The following is a 13,873-nucleotide window of genomic DNA, read 5'->3' as shown; positions in this document are numbered from 1 at the left end:
GCAATTTTTTATTTTTTATTTTCCTTTTGCCAGAAGGTAGTCCAGGAACGTTTTTAAACATTTTACTTGAATGTATGTCATTTATTTGCACAAAACTTGGGAACAATTTTATCTAAAGTTCTTTCGGGCTTTGGAGTGAAATTTGCCCACGAGCACACCAGTTGAAGTCTCCTCAATCATTTTTGTACTGACGTATGCTTTGATCTGATCACTGATCCTATAGCGGTCTAAAAGCGAGTGTGTTCATAAATAATGCAATATTTTTTGTGATTAATCACATTAGTTACTCTTTAATTTTGACAGCCCTAATATAAACACATCTATGTTCAATTCATTAAATGTATTTGTTTTTGAAATGGTGACAATGTGGGGAACATATATAAAGATTTTCAAAATATGAAGAAATGTTTTATCTGTAACAGACCCCAAACATAAAGCTGAAAAAACAAGGCATTGATAATATTCCCACATCAAACCTCACAAAAAAAAGCTTCTTGAGTGGCTACTTTCTGTGCCACGTCGCAATTCACAGAGCCTTTACTGGTGGCATCGGCTTTCCCCACAGACATAATAAATGTTGGTCATTCAGTATTTGCGATAGTTGGCCCTGACTTGTTTTGGAGCCAATTATTAAGACATAATAACTCTTTCCACACCTCAGACCACAAGACAACCTTATAAATCGAATAATCTGGCGTTTACCATCATTGGTCATATTGATTATCAATTGTCCTTATGTGTATACCCCACTTAAAGGGGAACTGTACTTTTTTTTGGAATTTTGCCTTTAGTTCACAATCATTATGAAAAACATGATGATGGATAGATTTTTTTTTAATGCATTCTAACTCGTAAATAAACGTAAATAAAAGCCTGCTTACAGTGGAGCTAATGGGAGGTCCGCTATTCCGCCCGTAAAACCACATAAAAAACATCCAAAAAGCGCGAACAATACTCCATTTACATTTTGTGACTTGAATATTAATCAAGTATTAGTGACATTGTTATTATAAGTGCTAACACAGACAAACTATTTATAGCGACGCCATGATTACGAGCTTGTGTGCCAAATTTTACATGATCATCTGATGGGCTGCTTCCTTGTTTCCTTGCTCGTCAAACTTTATTCTAGAACACAAATCATGACTCTCACCAGGATAGTAGAAGAACGAGTACATATTCCAACAAGTTGGTACACTTTGACAGCCAAATTAGACCCGGAAATGGCGAGAATGACACAAAAAGACGCTCGTATCCACCCCGTTTTTCTTCACAAGGAGTATCAATCAATCAATGTTTACTTATATAGCCCTAAATCACGAGTGTCTCAAAGGGCTGCACAAGCCACAACGACATAGATCCCCATTATGAGTCATGTTTTAACTAAACAGGAATGTATGAACATCCTAGCAGTCAGCATCCTAATGACAGAAGACATTGTACAGTAAGTGATGTTTTATTACGTTTGTTGGCTCTCAAAGTCTGCAGTGAGTAATAATCAGTAATTATTTAAATTAATGTGCCGCGTATGCTTAAAATTAGCAAAATACGTAAATATTACATGTTTTATGAATGTGGCCGTTACTACATCAATCATGTAAAAACCATAATGGGGGTGTTTGGATGTTTTTAAGGGCTTTATAGGCAGAATAGAGTGGCTGCCATAGGCTGCATTGAAAGTGAACATTTTCATCGCATTTATTTAATATTTAGAATGCATTTTTTTTAAATCCATCCGTCGTCTTGTTTCATAATGATTAAAAGTTAAAGTTAAAGTTAAAGTACCAATGATTGTCACACACACACTAAGTGTGGCGAGATTATTCTCTGCATTTGACCCATCACCCTTGATCACCCCCTGGGAGGTGAGGGGAGCAGTGGGCAGCAGCGGTGGCCGCGCCCGGGAATCATTTTTGGTGATTTAACCCCCAATTCCAACCCTTGATGCTGAGTGCCAAGCAGGGAGGTAATGGGTCCCATTTTTTTATAGTCTTTGGTATGACTCGGCCGGGGTTTGAACCCACAACCTACCGATCTCAGGGCGGACACTCTAACCACTAGGCCACTGAGTCTTGTTTCATAATGATTGTGAAGAATAGCCAACATTTAAAAAAAAAAAAAAAAGTGCAGTTCCCCTTTGGGGGGATTTTGCGTATTATTCACTATCTTTATGTAAGACAAGAAAACATGTTTTTTTTCTATACATTCTAACTAGTAAACAAATGTTAGAAAAAGTCAGCTGACAATGGTATCAATGGTAGTCGCTCTATTCTGCCTATGGAGCGCTTAAAAGAACATCCAAACACTTCCATTAATGTTTTATATACATGATGTAAGTATATATGTAATGTAGTAACAGGCACATTCATAAAAACATGTAATATTTACATATTTTGCTCATTTTAAGCATAACGCACCGCATAATTTCACAAATGCATCGCAATGTTCGCTTTTTCCATCAACAATAACACTGACTACAACTCACTGCAGACTTCATGAGAACCAACAAACATAATAAAATATTACTTACCGTATATGGTTTGCTCTCACTGGAATGCTGAGTGTTAATTAGGATGTTGATACATTCCCGTTTAGATGAAGAAGGACTCATAATCGCGAAGAAAATAGGGGGGTGGAACCAGGCGTCTTTTCGGGTCGAAGTTAGGTATGCCATTCCCGGGTCTAAGTTAGCTGTCAAAGTTTACCAACTTCTCGTTTATGTCCACATCATTCGACTATCCAGGTGAGAGGCAGTCCCGCCGTCATGGGCGGGGCTGGGCGGGCTCGGCCCACGTACAGAGTAAGCCGTGCCCGCCCTGGGCTGGAATATGTTTATTTTATTTCATTTATTTATTTATTTATTACTTCGCAGCAGGTAGTAATAAGATGATCAGTAATCAAAACAAAAGCACGTTGACGAAGACGATAAAACAAGTAACTGACATGTTGTTAAAAGTATAAATACAAGACAAAGAAGTTGACAGAAACAAAATCCAATCGTATTTAATTTGGTCTTGTCAATGGGTGGGACAAATTCGGAAAATATATACAATCACGGCTCCTAAATAGGTTATGTATGAACGAGAGCCAATCAGATGTTTTTCATAACGTGATAAGGAAGTCACCTCCAAAACCAAAATGTGTGGCTTTAACATGTAACATTTGTACACCAGGGAGATGCACAAGACACATTTCATTTTTATTGCCATGATGCTATCAGTAGGCAACATCAACACAACTGTAAGTCAAATCTATTATTTGCTGCTATCAGTGTTGCGCCAAAAACTGATTCCGTGTCAAAAATGTATTCCCTCCGCCACGCTGCGAAAGCGCATACTGCTCTCGGGCTTCTTCTGTCCACAACTGATTACTTAAACACAGGCTTAATTAAACACGGGCTTACATAATTTCAAACACATATGTGTCAAAATGATTAAAGCTTTTATCATGTCCGAAAAATAAAATGTATACGGTAATAATGAGATTGTAAAGGACTGCTATTGATCCGATGTTAATGTGCTAAAACCTCTTTCTTGTTTAAAAGCTACTTACAATAATACTGATCTATGTTCATCCACAGTGTTTGGATGTATTTACTCAAGAGAGTTACATATATGATAATGAAGTGCATATGAAGTACATATTCGATAATAAAGTACCTACTGTACTGTTTACGTGTTTTATACCCATAAAAGAGTTACTTATATGATAATAAAGTACCTACAGTACTGTACTGTTTACGTGTTGAAGTTCCCTTTAAAAAGCTAAAATCAACCCCAAATGGCATCTTAGTGATTCAACATAATATTTTTATATTGACACATATCATCTGTACATCTGCTCAGGGTGTTCCAGTAATGTATGCACACATGAGATGTATCAATATCAAAATATTACTTTGCATCACTTTTTGGCAACCGAGAATACATTGATTTAATGAATACATCCAAACACTTTATTAATATGTATTATGTGCTTAAACAAAATAACACTTAATATTGTACGTAGCTTCTAAAACAGAAAGAGGTTTTAGCACATCAACATTGGATCTACAACAGTCCTTTACAATTTATACCATAAAAATGGCCAACTTTTTCATTTTTCGGACACGATAAAAGCATAAAAATAATTTTATACACATATCCTTATGATTACCACAAATATAAAGTGTTTGTCTTACAATCATTTGTGGACGGACAAAGGCCCGTTTTAAAGCTTTAACAAGTGTGTGTTATGGTTACTAAGGGGAGGTAACGGCAACTGACAACAGGGGGCAGTAATGTACAATGATTTATTATATATATATAGTTAATATATATATATATATATATATATAATAATAATAAACAACACTAATAAACTATAGAATTGTGTGTCAAAATCCAAGAGTGTGTATGGTGTAAGGCTATATGTTGTAGATTAGCTGTTGAGTGTTACCGTAAATGTTGAACGAGATACGAGGAAGTCCAGGGGAGAGAGAAGTCTACAGGTCAGAGTCCAAAGCCAGGGAAGTCAAGGATCGAGGGAGGCAGTCAGAGTCCAGAGGGAGATCCGGGGAAAAGTGAGACGCACAGCTCACTTTCAAGGCGACGGAGGGTACTGCGGGGACGACACAAGAAAACACACTGAGAACACGGAGGGGCAAAACACAGAGAGAACAGGATTGCATCAAGCAGGATGATCGCTTACTATACGCCAACAGAAGATTATATTCCGGAGCCGGCATGCCAAGTTGTCCAGGCTTATGAAGGCAGCTCCTTCATTCCAGGCAGGTGTGCTGATTGCCGGTAAATGATTGCAGCTGGCGGCAGCTGCAGGGTGCAGACGTGCGCGGCGCGTCCCTGGATGTGCGCCGCGGCCGTGGTCGTGTCCAGAGGTGTGACACGCATGATGAGGCGTCCCTGGCCGTGACAGTGTGCGCGCTACCGTGGCAGGAATCCATTTTTGGATCTGTAATTAACTTTCACCAGCTCAGAGATGAAGCAGGTTAGCAGCGTCTCATGATGTCAATACAGCAGCAACCAACTGTGAATAATGCGGCACTAAAAAGTTTGTCTGCGTTAGCGCTTATAATAACAATATCGGTAATATTAGGTTAATATCTGGGTCACGAAATGTAAATGGAGTATTGTTGGCGCTTTATGGATGTTTTTTAGTGGGTTTTATGGTCTGAATAGACACAAGGACACAGCACAGTGGAAAAGTGTTTAGCCCTCGTGCCTCACAGCGAGAAGGTCCTGGGTTCGTTTCCCTTGGGATCTTTCTGTGTGGAGTTTGCATGTTCTCTTCATGACTGCGTGGGTTCCCTATGGGTACTCTGGCTTCCTCCCACCTCAAAAGACATGCACCTGGGGATAGGTTGATTGGCAACACTAAATTGGCCCTAGTGTGTGAATGTGAGTGTGAATGTTGCCTGTCTATCTGTGTTGGCCCTGTGATGAGGTGGCGACTTGTCCAGGGTGTACCCTGCCTTTCGCCCGAGTGCAGCTGGGATAGGCTCCAGCACCCTGTGACCCCGAAAGTGACAAGGTATTGGATGGATGGATAGACGTCATGACATCATGGCTCCCATTGACTGTATTGTAAGATGATGCATTACATGCATTAAAAACAAATGTGTGCTTGTCTTTCATAAGGATTGTGAATTACAGACTACACTCCCAAAAAAGTGCAGTTTCCCTTTAAGAAAACATGTCACACTTTGCATATTTAGGATAACACTTATTGATATATTTATACTTCCTCACTCAATATCAGTGTAATTTCAATGTCATGAACATTAATTCTCTTTAGTTTTAATGAGGGTCGATTGCGATTGTCCAGAATAGGGCTGCAACGATTAATCGATTAATTAAATTAGAAAAAGCTTCAATTAATTTAATGAGTTTTTTTGGGGGGGGGTTGTTAGTTTTTCTGTCCAGGGTGTACTCCGCCTTCCGCCCAAATGCAGCTGAGATAGGCTCCAGCACCCCCCGCGACCCCGAAAGGGACAAGCGGTACAAATGGATGGATGGATGTTTTGACTAATACAAATTGATCAAATCCGGACTGCATGAAGTGCACGGAACTTTAAATTCGCAGACATTCAGTAGATTCCGCCATAGATATCTGCCATAGAATGCACATGAGAGCAGTGGTGTGTAGGTGCTGTGATCTGTGTGACGGCGAACAACGGAGAGTTAAAAAAAAATCTATATCTTTATGATGCACATGTGTTAAAAGTGTAATTTCAATGTTGATGATATGCATCTATTAGGAATAATGAAGGTAATATCAAGAACAAAAATAGTTATTTTAACTATTTTCCCTAAAATGTGCATTAAGGTTTTGAAGTGTGTTTTATTCGATTACTCGAATAATCGCACAAAATAATGATTACTCCATTACTAAAATATTCTAAAGCAGCAGCCCTAATCAAGAAGTATGTAACAAATTCATATATTGGTTCTATCCTCTCTGAGCTTTTTCTGATGTTTATTTTCATTTCCATGCCACACTGCTGCATGGGAGACATAATGAAGTCTGTAATGTTAACTGAAAAAAGGCATTACTGTACTCTTTCGAACCAATGAGCAAGCTGACTCACACACAGGCTGTGCCCTTGCGCTGCAACTAGTTCTGGAGCTAATATTTATCTGTTCACTACAGGTCAATTATATTTGATGTGTTTTTAAATACATTTTCATGTTTGAAATCAAATTCAAGAGGAATATGAAAAAATTATATTTTAAAAAGTTTAATCAGCCAAAAATGTCACATTCCCGCTGCAGTCCCAGGACTCCCAGTGAAAGACCTCAATGCAGTCTATTGCTTGAAAATGTTCTAACAATCTCCCTTACTATATGTTTGTTGTGCTTTCCAAAATTTCAGCTTTAACTCCTCCAAAACCTTCAAACCTGCTGAACATGCCTGGTGCCGGTGTTCCCTCGCCAAGCCTTCCCACGTCTGGATTGCCCAACAAGCCGCCTTCATCATCGTCCCTGTCCACATCCATCCCAGCACAGACCAGCACTTCTGTTTCCCACTCAAGCCCCACCTCAATATCCAACTCCACTTCTTCAACCAGCCACTCTATCTCCCGTCCTGAACACCCTAAAGAGCGTGAAGGTGAGCGGTTAAGAGACAAGGAAAAGCCAAAGGAAAAGGCAGAGAAGCCCTCAACTCCATCATCAACTGGAGGCACCCCTGCCCCTTCTACTTCTGCTGCCAGTGCCAAGAAGGAAAAACCAGACCCTGCTGTTCCAGCCACCTCTATGCCGACCCCTGGTATGGAATATGTAGTGGACCCTGCTCAGCTTCAGGCCCTACAGGCTGCCTTGGCTTCAGACCCTACTGCCCTTCTCACGAACCAGTTTCTGCCCTACTTCATGCCTGGCTTTTCCCCATACTACACCCCTCAGATCCCAGGTGCTCTCCAAGGGGGTTACCTGCAACCAATGTACGGTATGGAAAGTCTCTTCCCTTACAATCCTGCCTTGTCACAAGCACTTATGGGCCTTTCTCCAGGGTCTCTGCTGCAGCATTACCAGCAATATCAGCAGAGCTTGCAAGAAGCGCTACAACAGCAGCAGCAGCAGCTTCAGCAGATCCAGCAACCCAAGGCAAGCCAAAATCAAGCCCCCTCTAAATCCTTGGGGAATCGGAAAGAGTCTGCCAAAGATCCAGTGAAAACAGAGGAGCAAAAGGGCAACCGCCATAGTGCATCCCCCACTACCCTTTCCACATCCTCCACTCCTAATAAAATACACACTGCGCTGAACGAGGTGGATGGCAAAGCTGCGGACCCCCATCTGGACAAATTCATCGTCCCCAAGGCACAGTATAAACTGGCATGCCGCAAGTGTCAAGCAGTTTTCACCAAGGAAGAAGCGGCTATTACCCACCTTAAGTCAAACTGTTTTTTTGGTCAGTCTGTGGCAAACCTGCAAGAGATGTTGCTGCGTGTCCCCAGTGGCATAGGTGCAGGGGCTGGAAGTCTCTACGACTGCCTGGCCTGCGACACTACGTTGGATGGGGAAAAAGCACTCAGTCAACACTTGGAATCAGCTTTGCACAAACACAGAACAATCAAGCGATCATTCAGAAATGCCAAAGAGCACGCTACTAGTTTATTACCTCACTCTTCAGCCTGCTTCCCCAATCCTAACACCACATCTACCTCGCAGTCTGCCACTCATCCCATCAGCAGCCCCACTCCGCCGCCAACGACATCAGCTACCATGCCATCATCTGCCGTGTCCGCCACGCTTTGCTCTTCCTCCTCCTCCAGTACCCAGCTCAACGCCACAGCTGCCGGCAAACCCTGGCCCCAGGCCCCTTTCTCCAGAGCTTTAGTCGGGAAGCCCAATGCCAGTCTCTCAACTGCTTCCTCCTTGTTTCCTCCAGTGTCCTCACCCTCAACGGTTACCTCAAGTTCATTGAGCACCTCAGGAGTTCAGACCTCGATACCAACAGACGTCTTTACTGACGAGTCTGACTCTGACAGCAGTCAGAAGTCAGCAGACAGGCTGGGCAGGACGGCGGACGAGCCGCAACAACCTGGCTTCGTCAAAGACAGTAGTTCTTGTAGTAGTAATCTCACTAGTGTAGAAACAGACTCCATCAGATTGTAAAAGAGCTTTCGGTGATGGACAATGTTTAAAAAACACAAAAAGAAAAAAAAAAACACAAATGGAAAAAACATAAAAAGCAGCAATGTTAAATACAGTAAAGGAATACAAACCAATTTCAGAAAAAGATGTAAAGACTTACTGCAATTCCAAAGCTTGTAACCAAAAATTTCAATGTTAGTGGATCGTTTTCCCATATCAACATGCTGGTTTTCATTTTGTTTCCTTTTGCTCAACTAAACACATGCATATATATGAGAGGAGAAAAAAATGATGCAGATGAAGACTGACAAATGGCCCAAGAAAAAATCAGAGATGTTCCTTAATGATTTCCTAATGTAATAGCGCACTCACAAAAAGCCAGTATGTGCTGTATAGGAGAATGGTCTGGTCCACGTTCTTGCTATCTAAGCATTCAGATACCAATGGCTTGCAAAAGTAAAATAATGTATTGTCTATTTTATTCTCAGGTCAACAGATCACAAATGTTTTGTTCTATTACACAAATCCATGTTTTACACTTTCTGTTTCTTCATGTCTTCATTTACTTATTTTAATTAGAGTGAAAATTGATTTGGCGTTTTTCTGGGCATTACAATGGCAGTTAATTGGCTGAGCTTAACTCTTGAAAAAGGATGAAATGGAGGAGATTTGTTGTTCATTGTTAATACCGAGACAAAGAGAGCATTGCAGACATGCGAATGGGCCAAATTGAGTTTTGATGACTAGGATCAAAAATAAAAAATACCAACTCTCTGTATTTATAATAGTTCTGAACATTTTTGGTGTTATGTAGATTGTTGCATTGGAAATGAATTGAAGCAGTATGTGTACATTTAGCTTTTGTATTGTCCAACTTTAAAACGCTTCATTTGATGTTGTCTTGGTCATTCCGATAGATTAGATGATGATGATGATGATGATGATGATAATGGGCTCAAGCTGTCTTCTTCTCAACCTTGTTGGGAGATATTCACCCAGATTTCCCTCCTGATAATTTAAAATGTATGGGCCATTAGGTACTGCATCAACTGGCAGAAAGCAAGTGTTGTGGGTGAACTATTGAACGTTTTATTTAATTTTTTGTTACCTTTGTGCACTTATAACTGTCTGACTCTTATTTCCCACTTGACTTGTTCTTCTCTTCGCACTTATTTCTCTCCGCTGTTCTGTCTTTGTAGATATGTACACGACAATGCAGGTCTACACTTTTTATTTGTTGTCATACATGACCATGAAAAAAGAATAATAATAATAATTCTCACGCTTTAAGACAAAAAGAAAATCCAAAGACTGAACACTTTCACCATTGGTGCATAAAGACGAGAAAAGAGGCTTCTTTATACTTGATAATTTGTTGCTGTTTTTAAAGGAGAGGAAAAGATAAAGGAGTACGCATCAGAGTTGCCGTTTTTGCTTGTTTGCAAGCAAACAAGTGGCTTTTTGACGTAAATACCAAATACCAAAAAAGGGCCCTTGTCCTTGCATTGTGGAGTAGCACCGTTATAGAGCCATTGCAGTTTGTAAGATAGAGTTATGAACCTTTTTTGATGTTTGTCACACTCAAATGTCCATTTTTTAAGATCATGTGTAAGGCCTGGTCGTCAGTGACATACCTTTTGCTGCTAATGTAGAATTTTGAAAGAAGTCGAAGACAAAAGTACATAGATGCATGCTTATTTTGCTTTTTGCTCAGCTTTAATGAAAAACAAACAATAAACCAATTTCTTGCCTCTGCAACACCTTTTTTTTGTTTCTTGTTGCAAAAACGGAACTTTGAAGACTGTGAATATGTTTGTTCCAAAGGACATTTTGCTGATTTTCTTTTTGAACAGACCAATGTTTCAAGCCAATGATGACGTGCGTAAAGAACAGTGCATTCCTAAAACCGCGATGGAGTTTTCTTTCTTGACGAGCGAGGACTGATCTTTTGTCATTTTGAATTATTTTAACTGTCAAAATCGATTTTCACTCCATTTTTCATGTGACTGTCAACTGTTTGTGTACATTTTTACTGAACAAAGTGATCTCCAAAGGTCCACTCCATCCATTTGAGGTTGTTGCTCACTTGTTTAAGCAAGTCATGGTGGTTACCAAAAAGTGTGTATAATACATCTGGTACTGATGTGTCTCCTAGCTTTTAGTCATATGTTTGCCAGTCAACATACAGCTATAGTTTCAGGGGAGAATGATAGCTTTTAAACTGGTGAGATTGACGTGTCCAATGTGTAAGCAGGGTGCCACTTTTACACATAGATTACAGGTCTGGAGGGGCATCTTCATTCCAAAGCATTATTTCTGGTCAACAGGAGGATTTTTGGAGATGTCCTTCAATGTTCAAAGGGTTAGGAGGCGTTCATGTCCCAAAGAAGTCACCCACTTCATCTAATTGCAATGCAAAAGGATGTGCATATAGGTACCCCCACCCTCTCACTGATGACAAAATGTATATTTTTTCAACCAAAACCAAGACTTATTTAAATTTGTGGGAAAAAAAAAAATCTTTTTTTGACCAATATTGTATAGCCAATTTATATATAGTATATACAAATAATCCCCCAGTAATCCTTAATGGTGTTGATACCATAGCATGCTGATAAAATCATCACATGGAGCCTGCAAGCTTGCCACGTGTCCAAAGTTCAATTTGATTAAATTGTGTGTACCTTTTTTTATATTTTAAATTATACTTCTCCCCCCCCCCCTCAAATGTATTTTAAATGTTAATATGTCACACATGTATTTTCTTTTTCTTATCTATTCTTTGTTGCTATATATTATTTTAATCATAAATTAACATTAGCTTTAATTTTAAGAAAATTAGGAAACACAATATGTCCTGGCCACTTTATGGAGTTTTTTTTATTCTAATCTTATTTTTTATTCCCAAAGTATAATCATTTTTGACTGAGCCAGCATGGCCTAGATGTGAGTTCTAATAGAATGCCTTGTGCGTGTGTGTGTGTGCGCGTGTGTGTGTGTGCGCGTGTGTGTGTGTGTGTAATAAGAGCCAATCCATTCTTTCCCTCATTGTGTCTTTTGTGTTACACACCCAAACTGACAAAGTAAATTAGAAAATGAAATGATCGTAAGTGATCATGATTGCAAAGCACTGAACAGCTTTTACTTTGAATGTGGCCAAAGCTTTATGCAGTTAAAAAAAAAAAAGAAAGAAACATGTGCCCCCAAAATTAATTGTATATTTTATTGTAACACTTCTGTGGATTTTCCACAGTGCTACTTTTGGGATAGACATGAAAAGGTTTTTGCTGTCGAGGTCATCTTTGCCCACTGTGAAAAGGCGTGTGTACCTGTATACAGATAAAAAATATATTTAAAACAAGCCACAACTTTTATTTTGTTTATTTCTGAGATGAAGAAGGACTGAAAAGAATAGACAGAAACTTTGTGAGGAGGACACAAGAGGCTGTGGGCACAGCAAAACTGGGCATAGGAGCCTCGGAAACAGCTTTAAAAACCACCTCCTTATTTGATGAGTGACGACTCCCAATGGACTCTGGAACCAAGGGACATGTGTGACAGAGGACTGAAACTGGAGTGGCTCCAGCTGCCTCTTTCCTCCTTTCTTTGCCTCCGCTCCTCTTAGGGACGTTCCCCGAATTTCAGGACAGGATGGACGCTTGCTTGCCTCTTCTTTCCGCCTCCTTGACGTTGCTACCTGTCTCCTCTTTCCTCCGCTTGTTGACAAGCAAGTTGTGCGGCAGCTTGCCCCTCTTACTGAAAGGACGGGGCCGGCTTCTCTGAACTGTCGTGTCTTTTTTAAGAAAAAAAGAGGCAGTTGTACACTTAAAGAAAAGCATATTAACCAAAATCAACAACCAAACTAACAACCAAACAACCATTTGCTCCAACTTCAAAGATGAACTGTTACTCGGAGCGAACTCTTTCTTTTGTGACTTCTGGTGCCACAATGTTTGTTTGTTTTTAAAAAAAAAAAAACCTTTTCAACTTTTTCGTTGGTTTCCTTCAATGACTCCTCGTTTGAGCCTCATAAGCATGGCTCTGTGGCTCCAGGCAGCCCAGCTGAGGGTAGAAAAAACAGCCTTGCAATGTACAAAAAAGAGCAAGTTAAACCAAAAATGTTGTTCTTGATGTCTTTTCTATACTGTAGTCTTGTTAGCTTTTTTGTTACTGTAATTATATGATGAAGATTTCCAGACTGTACCAAATGACATGGAAACTAACATACACACACAACACACATGGAACTTCAGACTTTTAAAGAAACTTTTGTCACAAGACCTTGTTGTCCTAGTTAAGTTGATTGTAGATGGTAATTGAATATACTCCTTTGAAAATATTTCATCAAGTATGTTTCTTGCTCATTGTGATACATTAAAATAAGTATGAGCATAAAGCTTCTTGTGTGTCGGTCTCCTTTTTCTCTGCTCACATTCACTCATCCAGCTGTCTTTTGAATGATGCCTTTATCTGACTTTGCCTTTCAAAATAAAGTACATCTGGAAAGTATTCAAAGCGCTTCACTTTTTCCACATTGTGTTATGTCAAAGCCTTATTCCAAAATGAAATCAATTCATTGTTGTTCTCAAAATTCTACAGGCAATACCCCATTAAGACAATGTTTTTTTTTTAATTTTGTTAAACTATTGAAAATTAAAAACTGAGAAATCATATTCACATAAGTACACACCGATCTTGGGGCAGTTTCGCCCATTCCTCTTTGCAGCATTTCTCAAACTCAATCAGGTTTGATGAGAAGCGTTAATTTTCATCCAGGATGTCTCTGCACATTGCTGCATTCATCTTTCCCTCTAATCTGGCTAGTTTCCCAGTTTTTGCCATATAAAACCATTCCCACAGCATGATGCTGCCACCACCATGCTTCACTGTAGTGATGGTATTGGTCTGGTGATGAGGGTGCCTGGTTTCCTCCAAACATAACGCCTGGCATTCACACCAAAGAGTTCAATCTTTGTCTCATCAGACCAGAGAATTTTGTTTCTCATGGTCTGAGAGTCTTTCAGGTGCATTTTGGCAAACTTTTTTCTAAGAAAAGGCTTTTGTCTGTCCACTCTACAGGCCTGATTGTGGTTTGCTGCAGAGGTGGTTGTCCTTCTGTAAGGTTCTCCTCTCTCCACAGAGGAGTGCTGTAGTTCTGACAGAGTGACCACCGGGTCCTTGGTCACTTTCCTGACTAGACTAAGATGAATGCAGCAATGTACAGAGACATCCTGGATGAAAACCAACACTTCCTATCCAATCTGATGGCGCTTGAGAGATGC

General features: G+C 39.9%; 1 protein-coding gene across 6 annotated transcripts in view; it reads left to right on the top strand.

Moving 5' to 3' along the window:
* Positions 1-12,987, top strand: part of zfhx3b (zinc finger homeobox 3b) — a 435,085-nt gene extending 422,098 nt beyond the window's left edge. For all 6 annotated transcript variants that reach the window (XM_061964037.1, XM_061964041.1, XM_061964035.1 and 3 more), the window contains one exon: positions 6,871-12,987. In XM_061964037.1, coding sequence (XP_061820021.1) covers positions 6,871-8,612 — 1,742 coding nt within the window. In that variant the 3' untranslated portion in view covers positions 8,613-12,987. The remainder of the gene's footprint in view (positions 1-6,870) is intronic.
* The last annotated feature ends 886 nt before the right edge of the window (positions 12,988-13,873 follow it).

Source organism: Nerophis lumbriciformis, linkage group LG06 (genome assembly GCF_033978685.3).
Source record: "Nerophis lumbriciformis linkage group LG06, RoL_Nlum_v2.1, whole genome shotgun sequence".
In the NCBI taxonomy this organism is placed as follows: domain Eukaryota; kingdom Metazoa; phylum Chordata; class Actinopteri; order Syngnathiformes; family Syngnathidae; genus Nerophis; species Nerophis lumbriciformis.
This window is presented reverse-complemented; position numbering and strand designations above follow the sequence as displayed.